This window comes from Halichoerus grypus, chromosome 9, assembly GCF_964656455.1.
Source record: "Halichoerus grypus chromosome 9, mHalGry1.hap1.1, whole genome shotgun sequence".
NCBI lineage: Eukaryota > Metazoa > Chordata > Mammalia > Carnivora > Phocidae > Halichoerus > Halichoerus grypus.
In genome coordinates, this window is record NC_135720.1 from 7,364,863 (window position 1) to 7,390,454 (window position 25,592).

A 25,592-nucleotide genomic window follows, 5' to 3' on the forward strand; every position below is an offset into this window, starting at 1 on the left:
TGAAGAAGCACTGAAACACCCCCAAGGTCTTGAGGTTTCTCACCCGCAGCTGGAGAGAACAGGTTTTGAGGACTCCCTAGGTTAGTTCACGCTGAGGGCTCGGCCTGGTGCTGGCTGTCCGGCAACAGCCCAGGAGATATGAGCACCATCATCACGGTCATTGCCCCTGAGTCTCAAACCCGGTGTGAGTCGAAGCTAAGTCACCTATTAGCTGTAGATCTTCAAAAGGCCTGAAATCTCTGAGCCTCCATTCCCCACATCTACAAAATGAGTTTAAGAAGAAAACGAATAACCCTACCTACGTGCATGGTTTCAGTGAGGATTCGGGAAGATTCTTCTGGCACTAAGTAGGCCTCCTATTAGCACTGCTGTTTGGGGTCCCTCCGGCCGTTGTTGTGTTGAGTTACTTAGCCGTGCCCTTCCCAAGGTCTTCTGCGAGCCGCCGGTCCTGCACTTGGACCACAGAGCTTTCCTTTCCCATCAAGCTGGTCTGCTACTCATCGGAGTAAATGTTGCTGCACCTGCCGTGATGTAGGAAACAGGTGACTTGGTGACAGGGACTTCCGTGCCTCCGCACAGTGGCAGGCTCTGTGTCCCTCCCTCGGGAGCTGCCGGCTGTGTTTGGGTAAGAAGGAAGCAAATTGCTCACGTGCCAAGTCCTCTTCAAAACAAGCTTAATTGCCTGTGAATGACAAGAGTTAGTATCCAAAATGAAAACCCGCTCGTTTACGGTCCAAGCCTCCTATAGTCTTTGCCGACTGCGGCCTCGCCGTGCAGCGGGGCCCCACCTCGGCCCGGCTGCACGGAGACTGTCCTCCAGGGCGGCAGCAATAGGCCTTACAGGGCTTCTGGGCCTTGCGCTTGGTCAGGAAAAGATTGCCCACTCCGTAACAAAAATCATATTCACGCCATGCAAAGCAGATATGAAACCTGGAGGAGAGCACCCAAGTACCCGACTTCTGCTTGTTAAAACAAGTCTGAGCTGAAAGGCCAGAAGGGAATAAATAATTATACAGCTCGTCTTTTAAATAAGATGTTCACACCCACTTATTTGCCGCAGATAGGAGTTTGGAGACCATGTCAGAGAGGTGTTTTGCACCTCGGGGTGTTAGGGCAGAAGCTGTGGACAGCCGCCCTGGACCGTCTCGGCCAGTCAGCGCACTTGAACAAGACTCAGGTCAGCTGACACAGAATCTGGGAATCTCAGCTAAAGGTAGAACAGCTAGCTACCCCCTGGCAGAGAGAGAACCCTGAAAACAACAGGCCAGGCAGTCCCAGCCTCGAGGAGAAGGGGGCACACCCCAGGTGCACAGCTATGACGTTTCGGAGAGCGTTCTGGAGAGAACCTCTTTTGTTAACTGTACAGAGGCCCAGGACCTCCTACCAGGCCTCCACCCGCTTCCATGGCGTTCTGAAACAAAACGAACAGTCTGTGCTCCAGAGGGGCATTTGGGGCAAAGAAAGGGCGCCCTGCGGAGAGACATCTCCCCAGTGCCCTGCCCTCACTTGTCCCCTGCCCCCCACCTGGCCCGTGGGAGAATGCCGCAAAGGAGTCCACTTTGCCTCTCCTCATCTCTTGTTTTAGTGCTCTCTCCTTTTCCTCCTTCTGCCTCCTCAGTGCCTCGCAGACTCCCCTGAAGACAGCAGGAGAGGGAGGAAGGAGAGGGGGAAGGATGCGTGCAGCCCGCCTGCTGCTCATGCTGCAAACGCCTTCCTTCTCAGGGCAGTTTGCCTTTTAATTAAAAATTACACTCTGGAATTGGCTTCCTCAGAGCTGGGGCGATCGGACAGCTCATTTGTCTGGCATTATCCTTGTCCCCAGGAATGACCACAGGGCTCCCTCCTAAAGTCTGACTAATGTGGAATACAATGGACAGAAAGCCACTGCCCTCCGTGGCCAGCCCACATGGGGACCAGCACGGCCCCGTCCTCCTGTGGGCTCCCCTTGCCCAGCCCCTTCTTGCCACCCCCACTGTCCAAGTGTTTCCCGGCCCCCCAGCCCACCTGCCTGAGCTGGCCAGCTTCCCACCTTCTCCGCAATTCCCACTGGAATATCCCCACCTTGGGCTCTATCCCCAGATGGCCACATCCCGGCCTTCTGTGATTCATTCAGTTAATCTATGTTGATGTGCAGATGAATTGCTAACGTCATCATTCCCTTTTCTATAACATATAAATATGAATTTCTAATGGTCTTTCTTCTGGAAAGGGGAATCAAGAGAAGGGGGAAGAGGAGGAGGGCAGGGTCCTGTCGGTGGGACAGGGAATGTGTATGCGATGGGTAGTCCAGCACAGACCTTCCAGATCACACTTTGGAGGCCCCCATGCAGGAGGCAGGTTTCCAAAAGTAAAGGGCAACGTTGCCCTAATACACGGTCCTCTCCTAAGGCCTCCTCAGGACCTGACCTGATGTTTGGGAAATGTAATGCAGTTTCCAAAGGAGCCAGAGTAAAGCTTGATCCTGAGATATTCTAGTCCCATAGTATTGTGTGAGTTTTATAGGTGTCAAGTGTTCTAGCCCAGTCGACTAGGATCTGAGTGAGGCAGACACAGAGCATGTCTGGGATCACTACTCCATCTTCAGTACACACTACAGAGAGGACACATAGCCAGTGCTTAATAAGCATGCATTGAATGAATGAATGAACAAGTGAATGAACAAAAGAAGGAAGGGATGAACTCGTTCCCAGGCCACCAGCTATGCCACATGAAGCTTTCGCAGACAGCCCCTATATTTACCTCTTTGGTGATGCTTGTCGCCATGGTACCCAGACTCTCTGAAAGAAGGTCTCTAGGGTCTCATCAACAAAACAGAGGTAATAAATCTTGCCTCACAATGCAATGAGAGCTTACAAGTGTCCTTGAAAAACAGCAATGGTTTATATTATTGCTTACAGTATTAACTTATTGATCTGCACAATAAAATCAGCTAAGGGGAGGCGGAATGTGTGCATGGCCTTCTTTCGATGGGAGGAAATGATTTCAGATGAAGGCGCCCCACCTGCCAGGCACCGGAGTTTGTGAACGTCATCAAGCCATCACGTGGCCCTTCCTGTCATTCTTACAAGTGGGGGCTAGATAAGGTGCTTTGTTTGGTTTTGGTTTAAGGAGTCTCCAATCCTTCTGGGGATGAAACATTCCATCAGCTCCTCGATTCACTTTCTGAGCTTGGTGCTATTGGCGTCTAGACCCTTCACATAGCATGTTCATGAGACGAGGTGGTGTATTTCAAAGGGCACTTCTTCCTGGTCTTCACGATGACCAGGTCCTCCTCCCCGCCCTCCCTTGCCCTGGTACCTGCCCCAGCTCCGTCTGCTTCCTCATAACCAGCTGTCTGGCCCCGACGAGAGCCGAGAGCCAGAGTGTAGGAAATCGCTCGCTCTTCCCGTCTCACCGCCGAGAGTCCTGGGCTCCACGGAGCATCCGCCGGGAGCACGGCCTTAGGCAGCCACGAACGCTGTGCAGTCTTGAACGCTCACGCCGGTGGCCCAGCTATAGTTGGTCCCGGGGACCCTGGTCTTAGTGAAAGGCCGGGCAGAGCTGCTTGTACCTGGAGGGTATGTGCCTCCTCCAGGCCAGCACAGAGCTGACGAAGGGCCGGATCTTCGAGGCGAAAGCCACGCTTGGAGCAGCTCCGGCCACCATCCCCGACACAGGCCAGAGGGGACACGGCAGACCACCTCCTCGGGCACCAGGGCCACCAGCTGCCACGTGCCTGTGCTATTTACACGAGCATTCGGGGCAGCCATGTATCCCCGCAGATGCACACACTGCACCCAAGTGAGATACGCTCACTGATATTCCCACACCCACTCATGCTCGCTCTCAGATTCCCTGCCCACGAGCCTGCCCCTGCTCCTTGCCACTCCTGGGACTGGACGCCGGAAGTCTTCTCCTTCCACCTCTTCAAGGGCAGCAGGTACGTAAAACACCAAGCTGCTGACCCAGCAGGTGCACGGGGAGCTCCGGGCCGACACCCGTGATCTTTTTCATCCTGACTTAGCACTTTCATTCATGATACATGTAAGACAGAATGTAATCTTCCTGCTTCCAATACTCACTGAAATATTTTTCAATTCTGCTTCTCAGCTGAAAAGCAAGGCAAGGGTAAACTTTATGAGAATGGATCTGCTACTCGGATGTATATAGATACATAGCAGTTCTATTGATCTGAGGGAGCGGCGAGAAGCTTGGTGGTGAAGGGAAAGGCAAACTGCTGTGGAGAAGGCGTGCTTCTGTAAGCTGGGGTGCAGGTGGCCCAGTAACGCAGATCAGACCAGGAGAGAGAACTGGGTTTGCAACACGTGGTTTCAATAGGGTTTTAAATTCTTATTCCCCAGATTGCTATTTATTGCAGTATCAACCCAAGGTTGGGGCTTGCTTTCATTTTTATAGTGACAGCCTTATGTGATTCCACTGAACCTTCTGTCAATCTAAAAGTATCCGGCCAAGCCCACAACTTTTCTCTGAACTGAAAAGTGCTTTCGGTATGAAAGTCACCGTCTCTGCCCCTGGAAAGGTGCCAGACTGAAAAGACTGGGTCCTTCCCCACTTCGATGTATTTATTAGTGTGTTATGTGCCATTTGGTAATTTATTCTTGAAGATCCCACTCCGGGAGCCATATGGCCATTATAACCTGGCACATTAGAGAACACATAATGGTCTAATAGTCTGAGAGATTTTCTGTCCAAAATGCTTGTAGTATAGAAGGCTATTCTCAACCACACAACCACAGTGTTTGAAAAATTGACGTTTCCAGTACAGCATCTGCAAGACTTGCTGTTTGCTTATGAACTGTTGTGGGAATAGTATGTAAATGGGCAAGCCCTCTCCATTTTGGATAGGATTTCTTTAGCTATTTCCTAATACTAGATTTCAATAAAGCAAGGGAGGAAGCGTCGTTGTGAATTATACCTCTGGATGCTTTTTTAACCCCCATGGATGACTCGAGTGATATTATTTGGGTACAGAAAAAAAAAAAAAGAAGAAGAATAACCCTGCAATCATTTATGCCAACAGCAGACACAGAACTGTCTCTCTCCCGGCTTCAGATGCTTCCTGTTATTCAGTATGCATCCATCCACACCGCCGCTGACCCTCTGGCCAGTGGGTGCATCTATGCTCATCAGCCCTCAGCAATGTTGATCCCTGAACCCAGTCCATGAACTCATCCAAAATACCTTTGTCAAATGAAAACTGAAAGATCTTCAGTATTATAAAAGCAATGTATGCTCATCATAACATGTCAGAAAATTAGAGAAAAACTAAAGGGGAAAAAAAGAAAGCAACCCTAACCCCATGTAGTTAGAGGTGGGATTTTTGACTCATTGCTGCAAAGCTTCTTGGATGCTCTTTACATGCACACACACTATTTTTTAACAGAAATGAGTTCATGTGGATGTGCCGTGTCAGCAGTTTTCGCCCCTAAATACGCATCACAAACATCTTTGCATTTCTCCAGCACGCCGTGCTTCACGGTGACCTAACATCCATTCCGGAGGCTGCGCTGTGATTTACTGAAGTATTTATCCTACAGAACGGTGATACTCTTCCTGGGGCCGAATTTTTGCATATGTATTTCTTATTTCCTTCTAGAAAGAATTCCTAGAAGAGAAAATTTGAGGGTCAAAGTGTGTGCATGTTTTTAAGGCTCTGCATACGAATATTTCCTCAGTTCCAAGAAGCACATTTTTATGTGTTTTCACATTTCTGAAATCAGGCTAATGTTTTAAATCGATGTCAATGATTAAGATGGCAGTGGGTTTTTTCCTCTCTTTTGTCAAGCTGTTATGAAATGGAAGGTGCTTTGTACAATTAGCGTCATCATGGAATTAAGCTGTCCAGTAGGTGAAGTTGCCTCCCAGAAAACAGATGTACCGTGAGTGGTCTTCCTGCCAACAGAGGGGCTGGTGTCTTCCCCACCCCCTCCTCTCTCACCCTTGCCAGAGGATGAGCACTGTTATTTCTTGTTCCTCACGTCAGCACATTTCTATATTTACGATTCACTCATAATCAGCTACCATGATCATATCTTGTAATAACTGGAATAACTGGAATAATTTTGGCATGACTTCCCATGCAAAAAATTGTGAAATCGTATTTATAAAAATATAAAGGAATTTTAATGACAGAGCATACTTATTATAGAGCTTTGAGGTTAATGTAATTTAGTTAATCTTAATCTTAAATTAAAAGTAAATCTTAAATTCCTCAAAAATTCTATTTTATTAAAAATATCAAACAAACCTAACGCCTTGGTTGGCCAGTCAGTATGCATCATGTCTCCAACGCAGTGGGAGTTTCGCCCTAACCTGTAACACCAGGGCCTGAACATTCTTACTAATTCCAGCTGCGTTTCCACATTCTTCAGGGATGATGTAATCGTGTTGACACCATAATTCATTGCCTGCAAGAATGACTGCAAATTTACAAATCCCAGATTGTGGCGACAGCGCCGAGCATGACTCGGTAAGGAGCACAGATTGACAGAAATAAGTTGTACTTCATTTCAACATTGCTGATCCCTGAACATGAAGAGAGAAGAATCCATTCCACGTGAATGGAATGGAAATTACTGGGGATAAAGGAGTTTAGAAATTGCTTATTGAAAGTCGGTTTATTGCCATTAGTCTAGCAGGCATTTTGGTTGAGCTAATACCGACTGAGAAACCACTTTGTCATGACATGGAAGGCATTGCACTCAAAGCATGACCCAGGCCACAGATCAGAAGCACAGACTAAGACGTTCCTATCAAGTCTCAGTGACTGAAGCATTAAATCTGACATGTCGCTCCAAAAGGAGAACTTGGAGCCGCCCACTGGACACTTTTGATGGATTTGAGACATGGCAAAAATGGGAAGCTGCCTTTCAGAGAGCACCACACTAAACTTTATAACATTAGAAGATCAGGCACTAAGTGGGAAGATTTAACTGTAAATGTAAGAATTGTATCAAATCGCCAATATTTGTAGGGAAAAAAAATAAAGCCAGGGGGTCATCAGGGTCATTCCTGTCCACAGACTGCTCATTAGCTTCTTTAGTTAGTGGGTTTATTACCAACATGAACCTTATTTTAATTCTTTTTTTTTTTTTTAAGATTTTATTTATTCATTTGAGACAGAGAGAGCACAAGCAGGGAGAGCGGCAGAGGGAGAAGCAGACTCCCCGCTGAGCTGGGAGCCTGATGGGGGCTCCATCCCAGGACCTGAGATCATGACCTGAGCTGAAGGCAGATGCTTAACCATCTGAGCCACCCAGGTGCCCAACCTTATTTTAATTCTTGAGACTAACTTAACATTCCCCGTCAGCAAAGTAAAGTGTATTTTTCAAAATTGATAGGAGCAAAAATCCTCTTTAAAATACCCGCTGTTTTAACTGCCGTATCGAAAGCACAGGTACAGAGTCAGCTAATCCTACTCCTGGTCCCCGGTTGCCACTTCGTAAATTACCCCCAGGATGTGAAACTCGGAACATGAGCCTGCCTGGCTGTGAGCCCTCGAGCACCCCTGGGTCCTGTGCGCATCCCCGAGAACCTGGCCATAAATGCTGATCATGGGGGACCCACTTCTCAGTAGAGAAACTCGGTGAGCAATGGCTTCTGCCACCAGCGAGCAGCAATCTGGGAAAAGAGGTACATGATCGTATGACAACAAACGGCAATTAATGGCCTTTTCCCTCAAATCCCATTGTAAATCTTGTCATTGTGACAAAGCCTGTTTCACGCTATGCGGCTTATTCTTGGTCTGCACTAAAGTAAAGGTCTGAGGGAGCTGCTTGGGGACATAAATCAGTATTCAGGTCAAAGAGTCTTCAAGCCAAAGGAGCTGGTAAGAAGCAACTTTATCATTTAGTCAATCGTCCTGCCTTCAATGAAAATAAAAGATAATAAACCTATGTCAGACCATCCCAATAGGAGCATCAGTTCCTTTAAAAAAAAAAAAGAATCGGAGGAGATTATACTTTCCTGCTGGAAAGCCAACTCTTAACATTTTTCAGAAGTATGTTGCTGCTGATTGGAAAGAGGAGGGTGTCAGGTTTTCTGTAGCAATAAAGGGGAAGGTGTGGCCGTCCGCACAGTTTTGTGGCTTGTTTGGAATAAGCATCTCACAGCTTAGACACAGAGCCTTCTGATGAAGAAATGTCACTGTGACTCGCGTCATTTGCAGCGAACGACACACACCATGATACCTTTTCCGACAGAAAAGCCTTTCTGAACATGCAGTCATAGAAATGTATGATTACAGGTCATGTAAACGGGGGGGGACATCCTGATACATTTTGTTATCTTCATTTGGGATCTTAACTAACTGGAACTGGCTTATGCTGCCGGGGTCACTGAGACAGGAAACCATAACAAGCTTAGTTTGTAGGATGGTCCTATTTTCATCTCACTTAATCCAGTTTCCCCTCCAAGCCTGGAAGTGTCACCAGGGCTGGGGAATTTGGCCAGACTTCCTGGAGGGAGCAAACCACTCCCTCGTCTGGGACGGGTCTGACCCCCGTCATAGCACTGATGGTGTAGTGTACGTGTCTGAGGAGCTCTCCGTTTCCTTCTTGGCTCCCTTGAATCACGAACATACTCAGGGCCAAGTGCTAGAGATAGCAGCACTCGGGATACATGGGTGGGCATTACCACGTCCCCACCCTCAAGGAACCTGGGTCTGGAGGGGATGATGGATAAGGACACACCAAGCACAGGTGATGGGAATGAGGTTAGGGTTAGGGACAGGCTGGTGAGCATGCCGAGAGAGCAGTGAGCCCAGGCTTGGGGTCAGGGAAGTCTGCCCAAAGCGAGTTCCTAGTTGAGATTCAAAGTACCACTGTTGTGGGTTAGCTGGGCATAGGAGCACCACCAGGGACACCCACGAGGAGAGGCGGTGGCTTGGCAGAGACCCAGCATCCCAGAGGCCCACTGGCCCCTTCCCCTGTGCCCTGTCTGACCCCGCACTGCCCCATCGGCGCAGCCTCTCGGCAAACGCTCATGGAATGGACGAGTGAGCAGTCTGCCGTTCGTCCACAGGATCGCAGCAAAGGTTCCTTTATGAGCTATTAGCCCTTTGAAAATTTGATTCTAGACACAGAACTAGAATTTCAAATAATAAGGTGTTAGATCATTATAATTATCCCTAAAAATACTCACTAAATGCCCATTATGCCTGGCATAATCCCAAGTGTTGAGCAATTTTTTAAAAATACAGAATAATATTATGTTCCAACATGAGTGAGAATGGCAGGAGAAACGGGGTGCCTTTTCACCGTAAAGACGATCGATCCGCTCTCCCAGGGCCCCGTGGCTCTAACACTCTCTGGCGCCAAACCAAGGGGGAGGAGTGGGGGGCATCGCAAAGTGAACCGTTTACACTCCTCTGTTCATCGTTATTTGGCTTAATGAGCGTCTCTTATGCTTTGGGACAAAAAGGTAAAGAGGCAGCCACGCAGACGACATTTCATTTCTGTCCCCTGCAGTCTGCCGCTATCTTGGCAGCTCTGAGACCCGGAGTCCAGGTGCTCGCTCTTTAGCTGCACTTAATTAGCTTCTTTCTACTTCTTTTGCAAAAGCAATAAAATCAGGAGGAAAAAATCTTAGACGGGAGAGAGGCCTGTAGGTCTGGGTTTTATCTCACACTTGAGTCAGATGCTGCAAGGTGTATGTTGCTGGGAAATAACATTTCCCGGGTCGCCGAAGCACGGGGCTGGGGCTGCCGCTCCCTCCCCCCCCAAGGCGGGTGTTATCTTCCGAAAACACTTGTCCCAAGGGGTCTTCGTGCTGCCTTGACCAAAGGTGGGGCCCGGCTCTCTCAGCGTTGTGGGCTTTCACCCTTGTCTGCTACCCAGGGCACAGATGCCTATCAGGGGGGATAACGTGGGAAATGCTCCCGCCGCGAGCAGGCACCCAAGCTGGGAACTTTCTGGAGCAAGTGTTGAGAACATAGACGCTGGTAAGAAGCGTCTAAGCGTTAAGTGGCTTAGCTCCACGGAGACTGGTGTGTGGATGAACATCCAGGCCCTTCTTCTCTGTCTCTTCTCTCCAGCTTCGAGCTGGAATCGTCATGAATGACAATTTAGGCCAGAGGCCCGGGGGCCGAGAACGGCTGAGGTCCAGCAGAACTTTAAATAGGGGGTGGCTGGCCTCCAAACTCCAAATGCCACACACCTGGAATCACCGTGCGTGGTGACGTCATGCACGTGGAGAGGGCCAGAGATGGTTTTGAGGTTTGTTTCAGCGTCTGTCACAAGTGTGTGCTTGACTTCAAGGATGAAATTCAGGTCCTGGTTCTAATTTTCAAAATGAAAGCTTTTTCTTTTTTTTTTATTCAGGTTAACTGACATATAACATTATGTTAGTTTCAGGGGTACAACATAATTCCCTATTTATGCAAAAAAAAAAAAAATTCCTACTGATGAGGACTTGGAAGATCTACTAGCGTGTTATTACCTCTAGACCCCGTGCTGCACATTACATCCGCGTGGCTCCTTTACTTTATACCTGGAAGCCTGTGCCTAAAATGAATTGTTTGGTGCTTTGGTGTCAGCGGCCCTTCACTCACTGGGATCCGTCTAAACTTGGCAAACGAAAGTCTTCTTGCTCAAATTGTGCGGGTCTAAGGCTTCTCAACGCAGGGCTCCGGCTTGATCCTTCACACGTAAAAGCGAATATCCTTCACCCAGGCCCCATGACTGGCTGACTTACAAGACGTCAACAATACCGGGTCAAACCGACAGGACTGGAGTTGCGGATTTCTGTGACTTTGTATTTATTCAGTTTATCCTGTGGCTATCACTTAAACGAATGGTGTCACAGACATCAGAAACGGTTTTTTGTGCCCAAGTCGGATCCACAGTCCATGTCATGATTAATGGCCAGGACACTATCTACCCAGGGTACACAATCTGACAAAGTGAGCAGGCAGGTAAATCAGGCGCCCGTGACACCCAGGGAAGTTAGCGATAACTCAGGCCAGTACTGATTTTCGGGTTTTCTTTCAACAAAAAACTCAGAGTGTGTGACAGGGAAGTTCTCACTGCAAACAGTTACACCTCATTTTCTTTAATTTGACTGATTTTCTGTGTCTTATGGGTCCTTCGTCCATCACACTGCAGAGCCAGTCTTCCAAGGCTAAAAATAAAGAGCACCCCTTATTAGAAAAAAATATATATGAATTTCTTTCCGTGCACGCTCTTCATTTTCTTATTTTCTCTGTGCCCCCACCTCACCTTGCCCTGCTTACTTATATCCTGGTGGAGGAGTTCTGCTTCCTTTTGTTCTGTTGTTCCTAAACCGAGCAGCCCTCAGACTAGAGATTTCCTCTCAGACCTCCCTGTCTGGCATGGTAGCCACCAGCCACGTGCAGCAGCTGAGTACCTGGAAGGCAGCTGGTCCATGCTGAGATGTGCCGTGATTGTAGAATACCCACCAAATTCCAAAGAATTCATGGAGGAAGAAAAGTAAAATAATAACACTTGGGACGCCTAGGTGGCTCAGTTGGTTAAGCATCTGCCTTCGGCTCGGGTCATGATCGCAGGGTCCTGGGATCGAGTCCCGCATCGGGCTCCCTGCTTGGCAGGGAGTCTGCTCCCCTTGCTCCGCCCACCGTCTCTCTCAAATAAATAAATAAATCTTAAAAACAAAACAAAACAAAAAACAACACTTGTATTGATTCCATGTTGAAAATACTATTTGGGATATATTGGGTTAAATATTTATGTCACCTGTTTCTTTTTTTACTTTTTTATGTGGCTACTAACACATTTTAAAATTACTCCTCTTTCTAATGGACAGTGCTGTTTCAGACTGTGTCCTTTTGCCGGTGGTTTCGGAATCAAAGAGACAAAAATGCTGCAGAATTACTCTAAGAGAGTTGATTCCCGCTGGGTTTTATTGGTAATGCATTCCCAGGATCAAAAATTGATTTTCTAAGTGAGTGTTTTTCTCCCACCACCCCACGTCTGGCTCTCGAAATAGCTGTGCTGTGGGTGCTAGAGGCTTTCCAGCTCCTCATCGCCCCCAGTCTGGCTCTGTCTGGCTGCTGGTTGGGCCCACACACTGCAGCCCCTCCTCCTGCCCCGGCCACCCACCCAGAATCCTGCAGCCTCCCACAGAGCCGCCCCTCCAGCCCTCACCCTCACTCTCACCCCAGTGCCCGGCCCTGCCTGGGACCACCTCCCCTACCTCTCAGCAACGCCCACCCGGTGGTGCTGAGTAAAGAGCCATCCTTCCCCCTGAACGCCCAGTGCTTGCACTGCCCAAACATTGGAATTAGCACTATTTGGGGGCCTATCATTTGGACCAAACTCAACCGGACCTCAGTTTACCCTCTGCTTCCTCCTGGCGACCTAGCATGACTGCCCAGGGTAGTGGGTGCCCATACCCTGTGCTCCCCCAGAACCTTGCCCACCACCATGAGGAGGACGCAGTGGATGTAAACTCAAGGAGGTCAGAACGATGACCAGCGTGGTTACCGTCTGCGCTGCCCTGCCCAGCACCTGCATGTTCTCGATAAACACCTCTCCGGTGGAGGGAGGGCAGGGCAGAGGAAGCGAGGGTAAGAGGGAGGGTGAACAGTGACCCTCGGGAGCCTGGCAATTCCATCTTCCCCACCTCTGTGGAGGCACGGGCTGCCCGGCGCATGGTGTGCGTGCTCAGTACATTTTCACGGAGAGAACGAGCGAGGGCAGTGCTTCTAAGGGTCTGTGTGCGCTCCAGTCGCCGGGCGTGGTGCTGAAATGCAGATTCTGAGTCAGTCCTCGGGGCAGGGCCTGAGAGGCCGCTCTTCTAACAGGCTGCAGGTCCTGCTGCTGCTGGTCCTGCGGGGAACGGGAGGGTGGCGCTGTTCCATCCGCCGGGTCCTCAGCACGGCTGGGCCTCTCTCAACTCCCGTGTCATCTCCTAATGACGATGACTGTCCCAGGTCTGCGCGACCCCCCTCTGCCCCTTGACTCCGGAAGGTTCATAGCACTGCACAGAGGGGTCTCCTGCAGACACCCTTCTCGCCGGCACGTTGCTGTCCCGGGACTTCCGACTTTCCGCAAGCCTGGAAAGCCAGCCCTCTTCCTTTCCTCCACGATCCTCTGCAGTGTTTGGGTCTCCCGGGCCTTGACATTCTCCAGGGCTTTCCTCCCACCGCTGCCCCCTCTCTCAATAGCAGCTCATTCTTTCTTTTCATTGTCTTTTTCTGTTTTCAAATCCAAATCCAATCCCTCCGCCGTGAAGCCTCTGCCCTCCACCATCCCTGTGACCTTAGCTTCTGAAGTTGCCCGAAAATGGCATCCTTGCACCAAAAGTGTGGGCTCGAAGGTCACGTAAGAACTCCCCCACGTCGAATGTGTTGGTCTCCTCTGTCCAGTCCCCCGGGCCGACCTCCTCACTCTCACAGCAGGGTTCTCCTGACATTGCGCCACCCCTGTGTTTCTCAGAAGTGTAGACTTCTAGCTCCTTCTGCTCGTTAATTCTGCACACGTCTGTCCATTGCTGCGCACGGGACAGCGGCTCTGTTAGGCCCGGGCAGCAGAAATAGGGCTAAGGTATCCTGCCCTCCTGGGGCGCACAGCCTAGTGAGAAAGATGTGCAGAGAAGTGGATAATAATGACACGCTGCCCTAGGCTCTGTGCAACCAGGATGCGTGCGCACAAGCGCTGTGGGGACCGGGAGAGGCCCTCCGCCCACACTGGGAGGCGCGGGCTCAGCCTCCGAGAGAATGTGAGGTCTGCAGGTGAGGATGACGGGCTGATGACCAGGTGTGGTCTGAGTAGAGGCCGCAGGGGAAGAGGAGAGGTGGCTCTGGAGAGGCGTGGCCACTTGGGCAGCAGGGACTGTTCTAGAAGAGGCATGGGGCTCCCTCCTCCTTGGTCCTGACTCTTGCCTACTCAGTCAGCTCTGAATTTCTGCCCTTTGATCCCAGTGCTCTCTTTCTCCAACAGTTAGGAGGGAGGCTGCGGCTGACGGGGTGGGGAGAGGGTTTGAGACGCTGTGCGCCAGCAGTGGGGAGATTAGGCCTGAGGCTGGAGCCACTGCCCAAGGAGGGGATGGAGCTCGAAGGGTAGAAAAGCAAATGCCTTCCCACAGACCCAAGCCCACCACAACCCATCTGAAGTCTCCGAGTTTCTGCAGACTTGCTCCCTGCAGATGATTCAGCCCAGGATTGTAGATTGTATGGTACTCTTCTCCCGCTCTCTTATTTCGCCTGTAAGCACCAGAGCTGGATACCTGGCATGTGCAGAGCAAACATTGGTCACCTGTGTTCCAGACACTGGATCCTGGGGAAATGAGATGAACAGGACACACATCCTCTCAATGTAGAGGAGGCGATAAGCGAGAACAGTTTCTCATAGAGGGGCAGACATTTCATAGAGGTAGGTATAAGGAGAAAAAAAAAGAACAGTGCTTAAGAGAAAAATACCTGGACTTTTGGCTGAGACTGCAAGGAGAGGGGCAGGACCAGGTAAGCTCCCCCAGGCACTGCTGAAGCTGCCCAATGCCCAATGGAGTCTTGATATATTGTAATTGATCGGTTGATTACTCGTTTAAGCTGCAAAATCTCCAAAGACAAAGTCTCTGAAATGTACCAGCAAGGATGGCACCAACTTGGTGGGCTCCTTTCCAAAACTGACCCCGCCTGGGCTTGCCTGGGGTCAGGCCCAGGTGTTCAAGGGAAACATTCAGGCTCCCTGCTACACTAAGAGAGCAGAAGGATGCCCACAGGCGCAGGGGACAAATTGGGCTCAAACTGCCATATGGCTTGGATTTCACGTTTTGACTGGCAGAGTGTAATCATTTTTACAAAGTCTAGTGCCTTGCTACAGATTGTAAATGATAAGGTCACGAGGATTAGACACCAGTTAAAAATGTGAGAAGACATATGCTGTGCATTTTACTAATGAATGGCCGTATTCAAGCATGTTCACTAATGAATGGCAATATTTGAATGGGTCCACTAATGAATGGCAATATTTGAAAGTGGTGTTGAATTTGATACTCTGTGACCAGTGCTCCATTTCTGGAAGGAGCCAAATGCTCCATAAGGTCTGGGAAATGCTGGTTTTACGGCAAAATTGAGCTGGCCTTGCAAGATGCTAAAGGGAATTTTCAGATAGAGAAATTTGCCTGCCAAGAAGTTTGTTTAGATGACTGTGGATGGTGTGAACATTGTAAATACAAGAGTCACAGCTTGTGGCCAAATCCTACTTTAACCTTTAGAAACAGGAAGCCAGGAAGTGAAGGCCAGAGCCGGGAGATGCTGGATGGGGGTGAGGACCGGCACCAGAGGAATTGTTCTTTAAAAGGGTTAAAGCAAAGAGAGGAAGCGGAGGGATTCGGGAGAGCATTGCTGCCATAAATCACACCCCTGCTGCTTGTAAGGGATGCCTGGCGAGCCACGCAGGGGGCCGATTCTGCTCAGGACACAGCCCTGGCGACAGAGCCCGATGCTCCCTTCAGTGTCTAAAGCCACCAAGCAAAAATTCACTTAAAGTCCTCTCCCGGCAAGTGAGCCAAATTCAGACAGAGCGAACAAAGAGAAGACGGGCTCCATGCACCTTGTCTCAGAGCCTGGGCCCAAGAAGCAGAAAAATGGCTGGTGGGGACTGACCACAGTCAAATGGACAAGACTCCAAAGTGACTCGGAGTTAGTGAGTTGGCCAGCAGGCTGTCTCTGTGGTGGTGCAGTGTGGATAAAGAGGGTCCTAGCAAAAATGCTGTGTGTATTTGAGATTCTTTCCATGCCATTGTTTGACGGAGGTCGTCAGTGGGAACACAGCGAGCTGGGGAGGGGGGGAGCGGGCCTTCACACACCTTGCCGCCGGGCATGGACCGCCCGCCACATCCTCCAGAGGGCAGGTGTGCAAATGTATACTCCACGTGCCCTTCGACCCAGCTATTTCATTTCTAGAAATTTATCCTACGAATTTCCTTTCCCACGTGCAAACTGACCTGTGGAGGACGTTCCCTGCGGCTTTGTTTCTAATGGCAAAATATGGAAAAGACCTACATGGCCATCCTCGGGGGCCTGGTTAGATGCAGTAAAGCACATCTATCAGCTAGAATACTGGGCAGCTGCTTAGGTAGGACGAATGGGCTGTTCAGCAGGCTGGCTGTAAATGTAGTGAATGAAAAAGCAAGAAGCAAAGCAGAAGGCAGAATGCAATATCTTAGATGCCATTTTTGTCTTAAAATATAATGCATAAAAAATTTCTGGAAAGATACAAACAGGTGACAGTGATATCTCCCAGAAGCAATGTAGGGGACCAAGGAGGAAGGGAGACTTATGTTTCACCATATACATTTTGCACCTTTCAAGTTTGTGCTGTGTGCATGTATTATCCACTCAAAAAGTACATAAACTACTTTTTAAAACTCATGACTATGTGACTTATCTCTCAATAAAGCTGTTAAAGAAAAGGTAAAATAAATGGCCAATAAGCATTTTTAGGTTTAAAAAAAACTATAAATATTTTGAAGTAAGAAGTTTAAATATCTTTGTCTATAGTTCTATGTCGGACAGGTCACTGTCCAGCACCACGCTTCCTGTCTGGAGAATTATTAGGGGCCCCTCTTGACTCGAGGTTTGGAGGTCAGCCCTGTCGAAGGTCAGCTAGCAGACATGGTCTCTTCATTGTGCGAGCTCATCGTCTCTAGTGGGTCCCTGGTTCCGAGACAGATGGTAAAAAAAATTTCCCACTAGATCGTACTCACAGTGGATGTATAAATTAAGGCACTGCACGCCGGAAGATTGAATGAATACATACAGTACTTGATGAGATCGCGATGATGTAAGAAAAGGGAATTTTCAGAGCTCCCTGTGAATGAAAATAAAACCAAGGAAAGTAAGGGCCTTTCATGGTAGCAACCCTAAAACAAAAATAATTTGGGGGATGGGAGGGGTCAGTGTCACAGTATTTTGTGAGAATCTAGATGGCACTGTTCAACCATCCTTGATGATTCGTATAGAATTTGAAAAATACAGGGGTGCCTGGGTGGCTGAGATGTTAAGCGTCTGCCTTAGGCTCAGGTCATGACCCGGGGTCCTGGGATCGAGGCCCACATCAGGCTCCCTGCTCAATGGGGAGCCTGCTTCTCCCTCTCCCTACCCCCCGCCCCGGCCCTGCTTGTGCTCTCTTTCTCTCACTCACTTTCTCTCTCAAATAAATAAATAAAATCTTTTTAAAAATTAAGAAAAATACAAAGGAATTCAGCTACTGAGCTATATTCAGCTTCCTTAAAATTGTTTCTTTTTAGCCATTTGAGGGTTGCACGTAAAAGATTGTCTTAGTTTGTTTACATTTAGAGCGCGGCGTAGTTTAAGATTGCTTCCCACCCTGAGATTCTGTGATTTTAAGATGCTGTGTACTTGAAAGGAAATAACCTGACTTTCTTCTTTTCAAGATTGTGTCTTAGTGCATTATAATCTCACACCCCTTCCGTTGTGTCGCATGTCTCGTCAGAGCAGTTTGCATGTATCAGCGGCTGGTCACCCACGGGGAGCCTTACTCTTTGGATACTTTATTTTTAACACACCGGGGCTGGATCGTATATATCACTGCTGCCATCTTCTGGAAAGTCTTACATCTGAAAGAAAACGATTTCATCTGCTCCCAAAGAAGCACAGATGTGTGCCTCAGGCTTTGATGTTTCCCTTGACTATACTAAGGGATCCTGAGACACGATTTGATTCTCTCCCGTTCTTTTAACACAGAACTTCAGAGCTATGGAAAGGAATAAACGGCACATAATAAAATGCCTTTCTAATAGATGCTGTCGTGACAGAAAACAGGCAGGAAGAAACGTGGGCTTTCATGTACAGATCATTCAACTTTAAGGATCAAACCCTTATTTTAAGGGTCATTACTTGTGGTACCAACTGGCTCTCAACGGTATTGATCAGCAGACGCTGAATGTTCTGCATTGGAAGCTGTTCATTTGATTCCTTTTCATGTTTCCAAAGAGAAAATATACATACATTTCCTTTTGAATGTCTCCATGATGGGCATATGGGAAATCAAAGTCACACATCAATCAAATGACTTCTCTGCTGACAGGATATTGAATGATGAACATGACGGGCAATCCATATAGCTCCGTGGTCATACAGGACGGTCTAGGGGACTGACAGAGAACGTACCTCCACACGTATACAAGCAAAGGGAGGCCAGCATCCCTCTCCCTACCGCAGTTAGGAGGGTCGACAAGCCTGGCATCTCCCAGGAGTTCCCGGTTTCATGCGGGACTTTCACCTAACAACAGTTATCAGCAAAATAGTGGGAATCGCTTTAATTAACAAGGGGCTTCACTGTCATCTTACTTTTCTATAGAATTTTGTTGCCTATAAAGCATCATAACCCTATGGGAAAACCATTTATTGTGTTTACTATGAGCCAGAAACTGTGTTAAATATTTATTACCTTATTATTCCTTCTTTACAAAAAAAATAAAGGAAAGAGATATTAGGATCACTCAGGATAATGAATAGTAGAGAAAGACCTCTGTCTCCAGGTCTGTCTGACTTCAGAATTTTTTCTTTTAAACATTAAAGTAGATCTGATTTTTAAAACTATACATACCTACTATGTGATTTCATGTATTACAATGTGTGATTCTTTTATGCATGGTCCAGGTCCAAGATTTTATCCATCCTTAAGGTGAATAGTCAACATATATTAATTGCAAGGCAAAAAATATGACTTGAATGGTAAGAATGGTTTTACTGTTACTTCTTAGAAAAAAAGTTTGTCGTACTGAACTTCCCACTTAGTAAACAGTTGTTTTAGGCACCTAGGATGAGCTAGTTACTACAGTTAAGTGAAAAGTTTGGCACGAACCTCCAGGCAGCTAATCCAAAGAGAAAAATGAATTGGATTAGCATATTCATTGTCAATAAAGGGACACGGTCCCGCTGTTGGGAGTGATAACCTTGTTCCTGGTGTTGACTTCTTTTTTTTTTTAATTTTATTGATATTCAGTTAATTAACATATAGTGTATTATTAGTTTCAGAGGTAGAGGTCAGTGATTCATCACTGGTGTTGACTTCTAAGCGCAATTGTCCTATGGGTACTTGGGCTTGAAGACACACACGGAAAGAGATTCGAACTACCATTTTGCAAATAACAGAAAATTCAAGTCCTTGTTTTTTTCTATCAATCCATTTGCAAAAGAATTAACTGACCTAGTAAAGTTTTTCTATAGCAGCTGAGCTATGTCAGCCACCCAAAAGAGAGGCGGAACCAGTAGGAGGTAGATGTAGATATATAAGATGCTCAGCTGTCCCCTTAGATCTATAGATACGTAGATAAACCTATCTTATATCAGTGTAGCCATATCTCTGGCCCTAACTCCACAAGCAGGTCTCCGAGAAGGGCAGGCTGGCACAGCCGGAAGCTGTTGTCCCCAGACAGACCCTCTACTTCTTGGGAAAACCTCAGTTCTGCTCTTAAAACCTTTCAACAGGTTGAATCAGGCACACCCAGATTATCTAGGATCATCTCTCCTCCTTAAAGCAAACTGAGCATAGATGTTGTAGGCCTACAAAATACCTTCACAGAAACACCCAGATTAGCGTTTGATCGAATAATTGGCAACTATGGTCTAGCCAAGTTGACACGGAAAGCTAACGTTGTAGGAGCTAAGTTAATACAGTCCATATATCTTGCTTTCTAGTCAAATCTAATAAGGGATAGAGTTTAGAGAGCCAACATTTTAAGTATGTATAATGTTTATAATTTTTTAAAGTCTTTCTTATTAAAGATTTTACTTATTTATGTATTTATTTGAGAGAGAGAGAGTGTAAGGGGGGGATAGAGGCAGAGGGAGAAGCAGGCTTCCCGCTGAGCAAGGAGCCCGATGCGGGGCTCGATCCCAGGACCCTGGGATCATAACCTGAGCAGGAGGCAGATGCTTAATCAATTGAGTCACCCAGGTGTCCCTTAAAAGTCTTTAATTTTTTTTTTTAATTTAAAGTTAACCACAGAAATTGATGGCATTTATCAGATCTATCTCAAGAGAAAACAATCCGGGAAAAGTATACTGCATAAATGTTTGGTAGTCCCTTCCTTTCAATTAGTATTTACTCCTAAGGTGACTTTAGCAAATGTGAGACCACAGTTAGTTCATAGCAAGTCCCAGGTAAATTGCAGCCTTCTGCATTATGGGTTAGAACAAGATCCATGTGCCCCAGATGAGAGACAGGCAAGGTCAGCACCCCGAATGTGAAAATGTGGAAGCCGGATCTATCTTCTCAAGCTCTTTCTCTGGAAATATCTGTGCCACTGACCGTTTGAAAACTGGCCCAAAACGTTACCTCAAGGAGTTTTGTGTATGCCTAAGCCAGAGTTCCCCAGCCTTACTCTGTCCGCCCTGCCCCTAGCAACTCAGTAAGTGTTTCGCGGTGCTCCTAAACCAGAGGAAATGTAGTTTTGTTTATCAAATACTTAGGTCCAAACAGTTTTGTTTATTAAATACTCAGGTCCAAGTAAGATAAATAAGAATTAATGTCTTAGCAACACAATAGTCATTTGAAAAGATAGTTCACATAAATCAAAAGAAAAAAATATATATTTTTTTAAAGATTTTATTTATTTATTTGACAGAGAGAGAGATAGCGAGAGCAGGAACACAAGCAGGGGGAGTGGGAGAGGGAGAAGCAGGCTTCCTGCCGAGCAGGGAGCCCGATGTGGGACTCGATCCCAGGACCCTGGGATCATGACCTGAGCCGAAGGCAGACGCTTAACGACTGAGCCACTCAGGCGACCCAAGAAAAAATATTTTTATTTCATTCTTAAATAACTACATCTCCTGTTGCAGACAGATGCTCACATGGTAGTTGTTTTTCTATCACAGTAACCAAAAACCCAGCTCTGCAAAGATATGTCATCAGAAAAAGAGAAGCACAATCCACAGTAACACCATGAACAGCCTTGAGTTAGTAATTCACACAGTGAACAACAGTATCACTGTGTCTTCTTCAAAAATTTAAAATATCCCATTACACCCCCATGAGCTTGTTGTGGCACCCCAGAGTGCCTTGGTGCACAGTTTGGGAACTAAAGGGCCTAAGCATTTGTACAATCACCTGGTTGAATTCTGAATAACATAATTAAAAACCTGAACATTTTTGGGGCACCTGGATGGCTCAGGCGGTTAAGCATCTGACTTGATTTCGGCTCAGGTCATGATCTCGGGGTCATGAGATCGAGCCCTGCCTGGGGCTCACGCACTGGGCGTGGGGCCTGCTTAAGATTCTTTCTCTCTCTCTCTCCCTCTCCTTCTATCTCTCCCCCACTTTAAAACAAAACAAAACACCCGAACATTTTCAAGATCAGACCTTCTAGGTATTTCCCCATTTTGTATGAGAAAGATGCAAGTTATTTAACTAGGAAGCCCGCTGCATGATATCTCTACTTTTAAGTTACACTCTCTGAATGGAAGCAAATGAACAAGTACACTAATGTGAAATTATCACCAGCAGATTATTGCAGCTTTTCTTGCCTCTTGCCATGCTGAAACGGGGAGGCCTTCATCTTCGTGCACTCTTCCTTTCCTGTTATGTTTTTGGTCCATTCTTCGTAGTCCCAGCGTGAAAGGGATTTAATGTCTTTGTGTCAGGAAAGGCCTATTTATTCTGACAAACTGATCAACCTCCAGGGTGTTCATCTACCATGAAACTGATTTTATATCTCATCCACTAGCTAATAAGATGTGGAGCGTCTTCCCTGTCACGCTGAGAGATCAGGCTTGCTTCCGTGGAAGGCGCTGGGGTGAAATCACACAGTGAGCGCCTCTCAATGATTGAACCGTCCGGGCTGCATTTTTTGAATGTAGCGCGTGAGCGCAAAGCGATGGCTCTGGGGCAGACCCAAAGATGAGTGGACACATTAATTTAAAAAAAAAAAAAACTGTTTTTCATCTTAAGAGGAAGCCCTAAGATCCACTTCATTCTCTGTTCACTGGATTAGCTTTCAGCTCAGGGAAAATAAAAAATGCCAGAAATTAAAACCCGGTGGTGTTGGCAGATTGTGTAAAGACAACCTGACACGCCCATCTCCCACCAACCTGAATCTTTAAATAAAGTTTATATCCCACAAAATGGGGACCAGTCTCTGTGCTGTGAGAAGAAATAAGACTACAACACTCTAAAAATGATGGCTAGAAGGTAGACTGCCTCTTATCTGTAGAGGCCTTTTCCTTATCAAATCCTTGCCTTTCTTGTTTAATATGCTCAGCGATTAAGACAGTTTTCAGATGAGCTGTTGAAACAAGAAACTGGACACAGGGAAGGAGGGAGTTGTGTTTCTGCAGTGAAGACAACATGAAGGAAAACGGCCTCGGACGGGCTGTTCTTTTGGAGGCAAGGAAGGGTGGTGATGTATTGGGGGATAAAGCTGGACTTTTCTGTACCCTGTTTGTCTGGGGGTTTGTTTATCAGTTCAAACCAGTCTTATCTGAAGCAAAACTGGCTTGTGCTATAGAATATTCATTTGAGAACTTCAAGCCTCTGCAACTTTTCTGAGTCTTCCGGATTCTCACTGCCATTACTCTATCCATTATCGATGGCTGTGTAAAAAACACCCCAAAACTTAGTGATTTAAAACAACAACAGTCTTGTTCCTGTTTTGCCTTATTCTCTTTTTTTTTTCCGACAAGGCCGTAATTGGGGCAGGGTCCTATAAAGACAGCTTGTCTCTGTTCCACCTGGGATCAGCTGGGGCAACTCATCCAGGGGATGGAAGAGCCCCTGGAAATACGGCTCAGACGCCCGGCGGGCAGGTTGGTGCCGGCTGCCTGCTGGCCCGCAGCTTGGGTTCCTCTGCACACCAGCCTCTCGGGAACACTGGCAGCACGGAAGCTGCCCGTTTCCTCAGGCCTGGGCCCAGAACGCGGCATACCATCACCTCCGCCACGGGCTATTGGCCAAGTAGTGAACGCATGCATATTTAAGCAGAAGAGACCTAGAACCTGCCTCTCCATGGGAAGAGTACCAGCTCATTCTGGGCCGATGCTGGAAAACCACCACCCACTGCCCACACTCCGTACTCCCTGATCATGCTCTCCTCTCTGCCAGAGCATCTTCTCCAAATACAGTTTCTACTGTGAGATGTGTTTCTCCCCAGGGAGTTAGAGAATGTTCCTGGAAGGGAACCTGTTTTCTGGTAAAGCAACTCCTTCCTCAGCTGTGAAACGGGATGGGAGGGGAGGAAACAGTCCCTGGCTGTTATCTGCTTGATGTTCAGACTGTGTTGTGTGTCAGCTGATGTGGACTGGCTCACCCGCCGTGTACACGGATCCGACAAGATAGTTATTGTTGTTACCCCGACTTCTCAAAGGGCACAGAGCTGAGGCACAGGCTTCCCGAGGGGTGTCGGTGGGCAGGTGACGGACTGATGACTTCAATCCCATGTGTCCGACTGCAGGGCCCACACCCTTAGCCACACTCTGGAGCATGGCTGGTGGCCATGGGGTCATTCGAGAGGGGCCTCCAGATTCCCGACGGTGGGAGGACAGCTTCTTTTTCCAGCACTCACTTTGTAGCTTCCTTCCCTGAAGGTGGAGGGTCTAGAGCAGTGAGTTGCTCCCCAGGTCTCTCCCATTCTGTGGTGTGTGAATGATGAAAGGGGCACCAACCCCAGGTGAGCAGATCCGCTCCAGGCTGTGTATCAGCTACCCGCGCCTGCCATAACAAAGTACCACAGACTGGGGGGCTCCAACAACAACAGTTATTTTCTCACACTCCCACAAGCTAAAAGCCCAGGAACAAGGTGTCAGCAGGGTTGGGTCCACTGAAGCCTCTCTCCTGACTTGCAGATGGCCGCCTTCTTGCTGTGTCCCCCCACGGTCATCTCTCAGTCCACGTGTGTCTGTGTCCTAATCTCCTCTTTATAAAGACGCCAGTCACGCAGGATTGGGGCCGACTCTCATGACTTCATTTTACCATACTTACCTCTTCAAAGACCCTATTTCCAAATGCAATCACGTCCTGAGGTACTGGGGGTCAAATTTCACCATATGAATTCGCAGAGGACACAATTTATTTCTTCTTTCCGTAATAGGCTTTCAATGCAAAACTAAGTCTACTAACATGAACTTATAAATCCTCTGTGTATGTAAACAGATCTTGGATGTGAAATTCTTGAATAAAGTTGATTTCCTCATAATCCTAACACCAGTACCACTCAACGACAGGTATTTGTTTACATTATTTTCTCTTCTGCCAGACTGGAAACATCATAAAGATAGGAAATAAGACTCGTGCATCTTTGAAACCCTGCTATAGGGCTTGGAACATTATTTAGTAAAGAGGGAACAATACCATCAAAATATAACTTTATTTCTCTTTGCAAAAAGTAATTTGGCACAGAAGCCATCACACAAGTCGGAGGAATGACTGTAGCGAGCTTGGAAAAGGAAAAACACGTTAGGTCCAAATGCAGCCAACAAACCCATCCCTAACACGTGTGTGTTCTTCCGCAGTTCGTCTTCTGCCGGGACTGTAAGGAAGCGTACCATGAAGGTGAATGCAGCACCCTATTTGAAGCCTCAGGAGCAGTTACTCAGGTAGAGTGCCCTCTTCCTTCTACAAAATAGGGCTCGGGATATGGGTGAGAGACAGAAGCTTTTTCCTGAAGGTCAAGAGGGTTCCAATCTAAAACAAAACAAAACAAAACAAAAAAACAAAACCAAAAACCCAAAACCAGACTAGCAGCCTATAGCCACGGGGAATGGGACTCTGGCTATCCCACCCTCACGATCCTCCCAGAACCACCCACCTCCTCAGGGTAGGGCTGTAGATGGCCATTGGGATATGCCCCAGGGGTATATGGAATAGGGGAAAGGAACATAGCATGATCAGAGGAGTCTTTAGAGGAGAGAGAAAACAATTTAACAATTTCTGAATCAGAGCAATCAATATTAACCCCACATTTATAGTTTTTTCAGAAGTGCCTTGTTTAAAATCAGTGGTGAAGCTATCTCCAGGAATGATGTGTGTAGAAGTATTATATGATGCAAGGATATTACTGTTTCTAAGCAGTATCATGAAGTATGCTAAATTGTATTTCAGTCTTGATTAGGTAAAGAACGTGTTTACTGAGCCTTAATCTCCAATGTACTATATCAAGCTTAGGGAAATGCAAATACATTTTCTTTTATTTATTAATTATGATCAGCCAAACCTTAGAGGAAAGGAATAAAAATTTCAGCACAGTTGATGAATTTGCTCACTATTTTTCTACTGATAGAGATGTTAACAAGGTTTTAAACATCAAATCTACCAGATAAATCTTTTAGTTACTTTATTGACAGGAACCTCATAAATAGACATAGAAATTTCAGAACATTTTAATTTTACAGTACAGAATTTAAAATACCTGAATGTTCTGAAAGAGCATAAAGAAGTATATCTTTGTAAGGTATTCTGTGGGCTTACTTACTAATGTTAACATAACCACATAAACATAACTAGTGAATTCAGGTCTTCTCATCGGCTTCTAAAATGTTGGCCAGGAGCATATTGGGAGACAGATCTGAATTGCCATTTCTGCAACAGAGGCAGCAAATACTCTTTCTGGTGATTTGATTTTAGCCCAGGGGCGTTCAAATACGAGCTCAC

General features: G+C 47.1%; 1 protein-coding gene across 4 annotated transcripts in view; it reads left to right on the plus strand.

Moving 5' to 3' along the window:
- PRKN (parkin RBR E3 ubiquitin protein ligase) overlaps nucleotides 1-25,592 on the plus strand; it is a 1,297,079-nt gene that overhangs the window by 1,213,673 nt on the left and 57,814 nt on the right. For all 4 annotated transcript variants that reach the window (XR_013441028.1, XM_078054494.1, XM_078054492.1 and 1 more), the window contains exon 10: nucleotides 24,455-24,538. Coding sequence is in view for 3 of the 4 variants with exons in the window: in XM_078054494.1 (XP_077910620.1) it covers nucleotides 24,455-24,538 (84 nt within the window). In the remaining variant the exon portion in view is untranslated. The remainder of the gene's footprint in view (nucleotides 1-24,454; nucleotides 24,539-25,592) is intronic.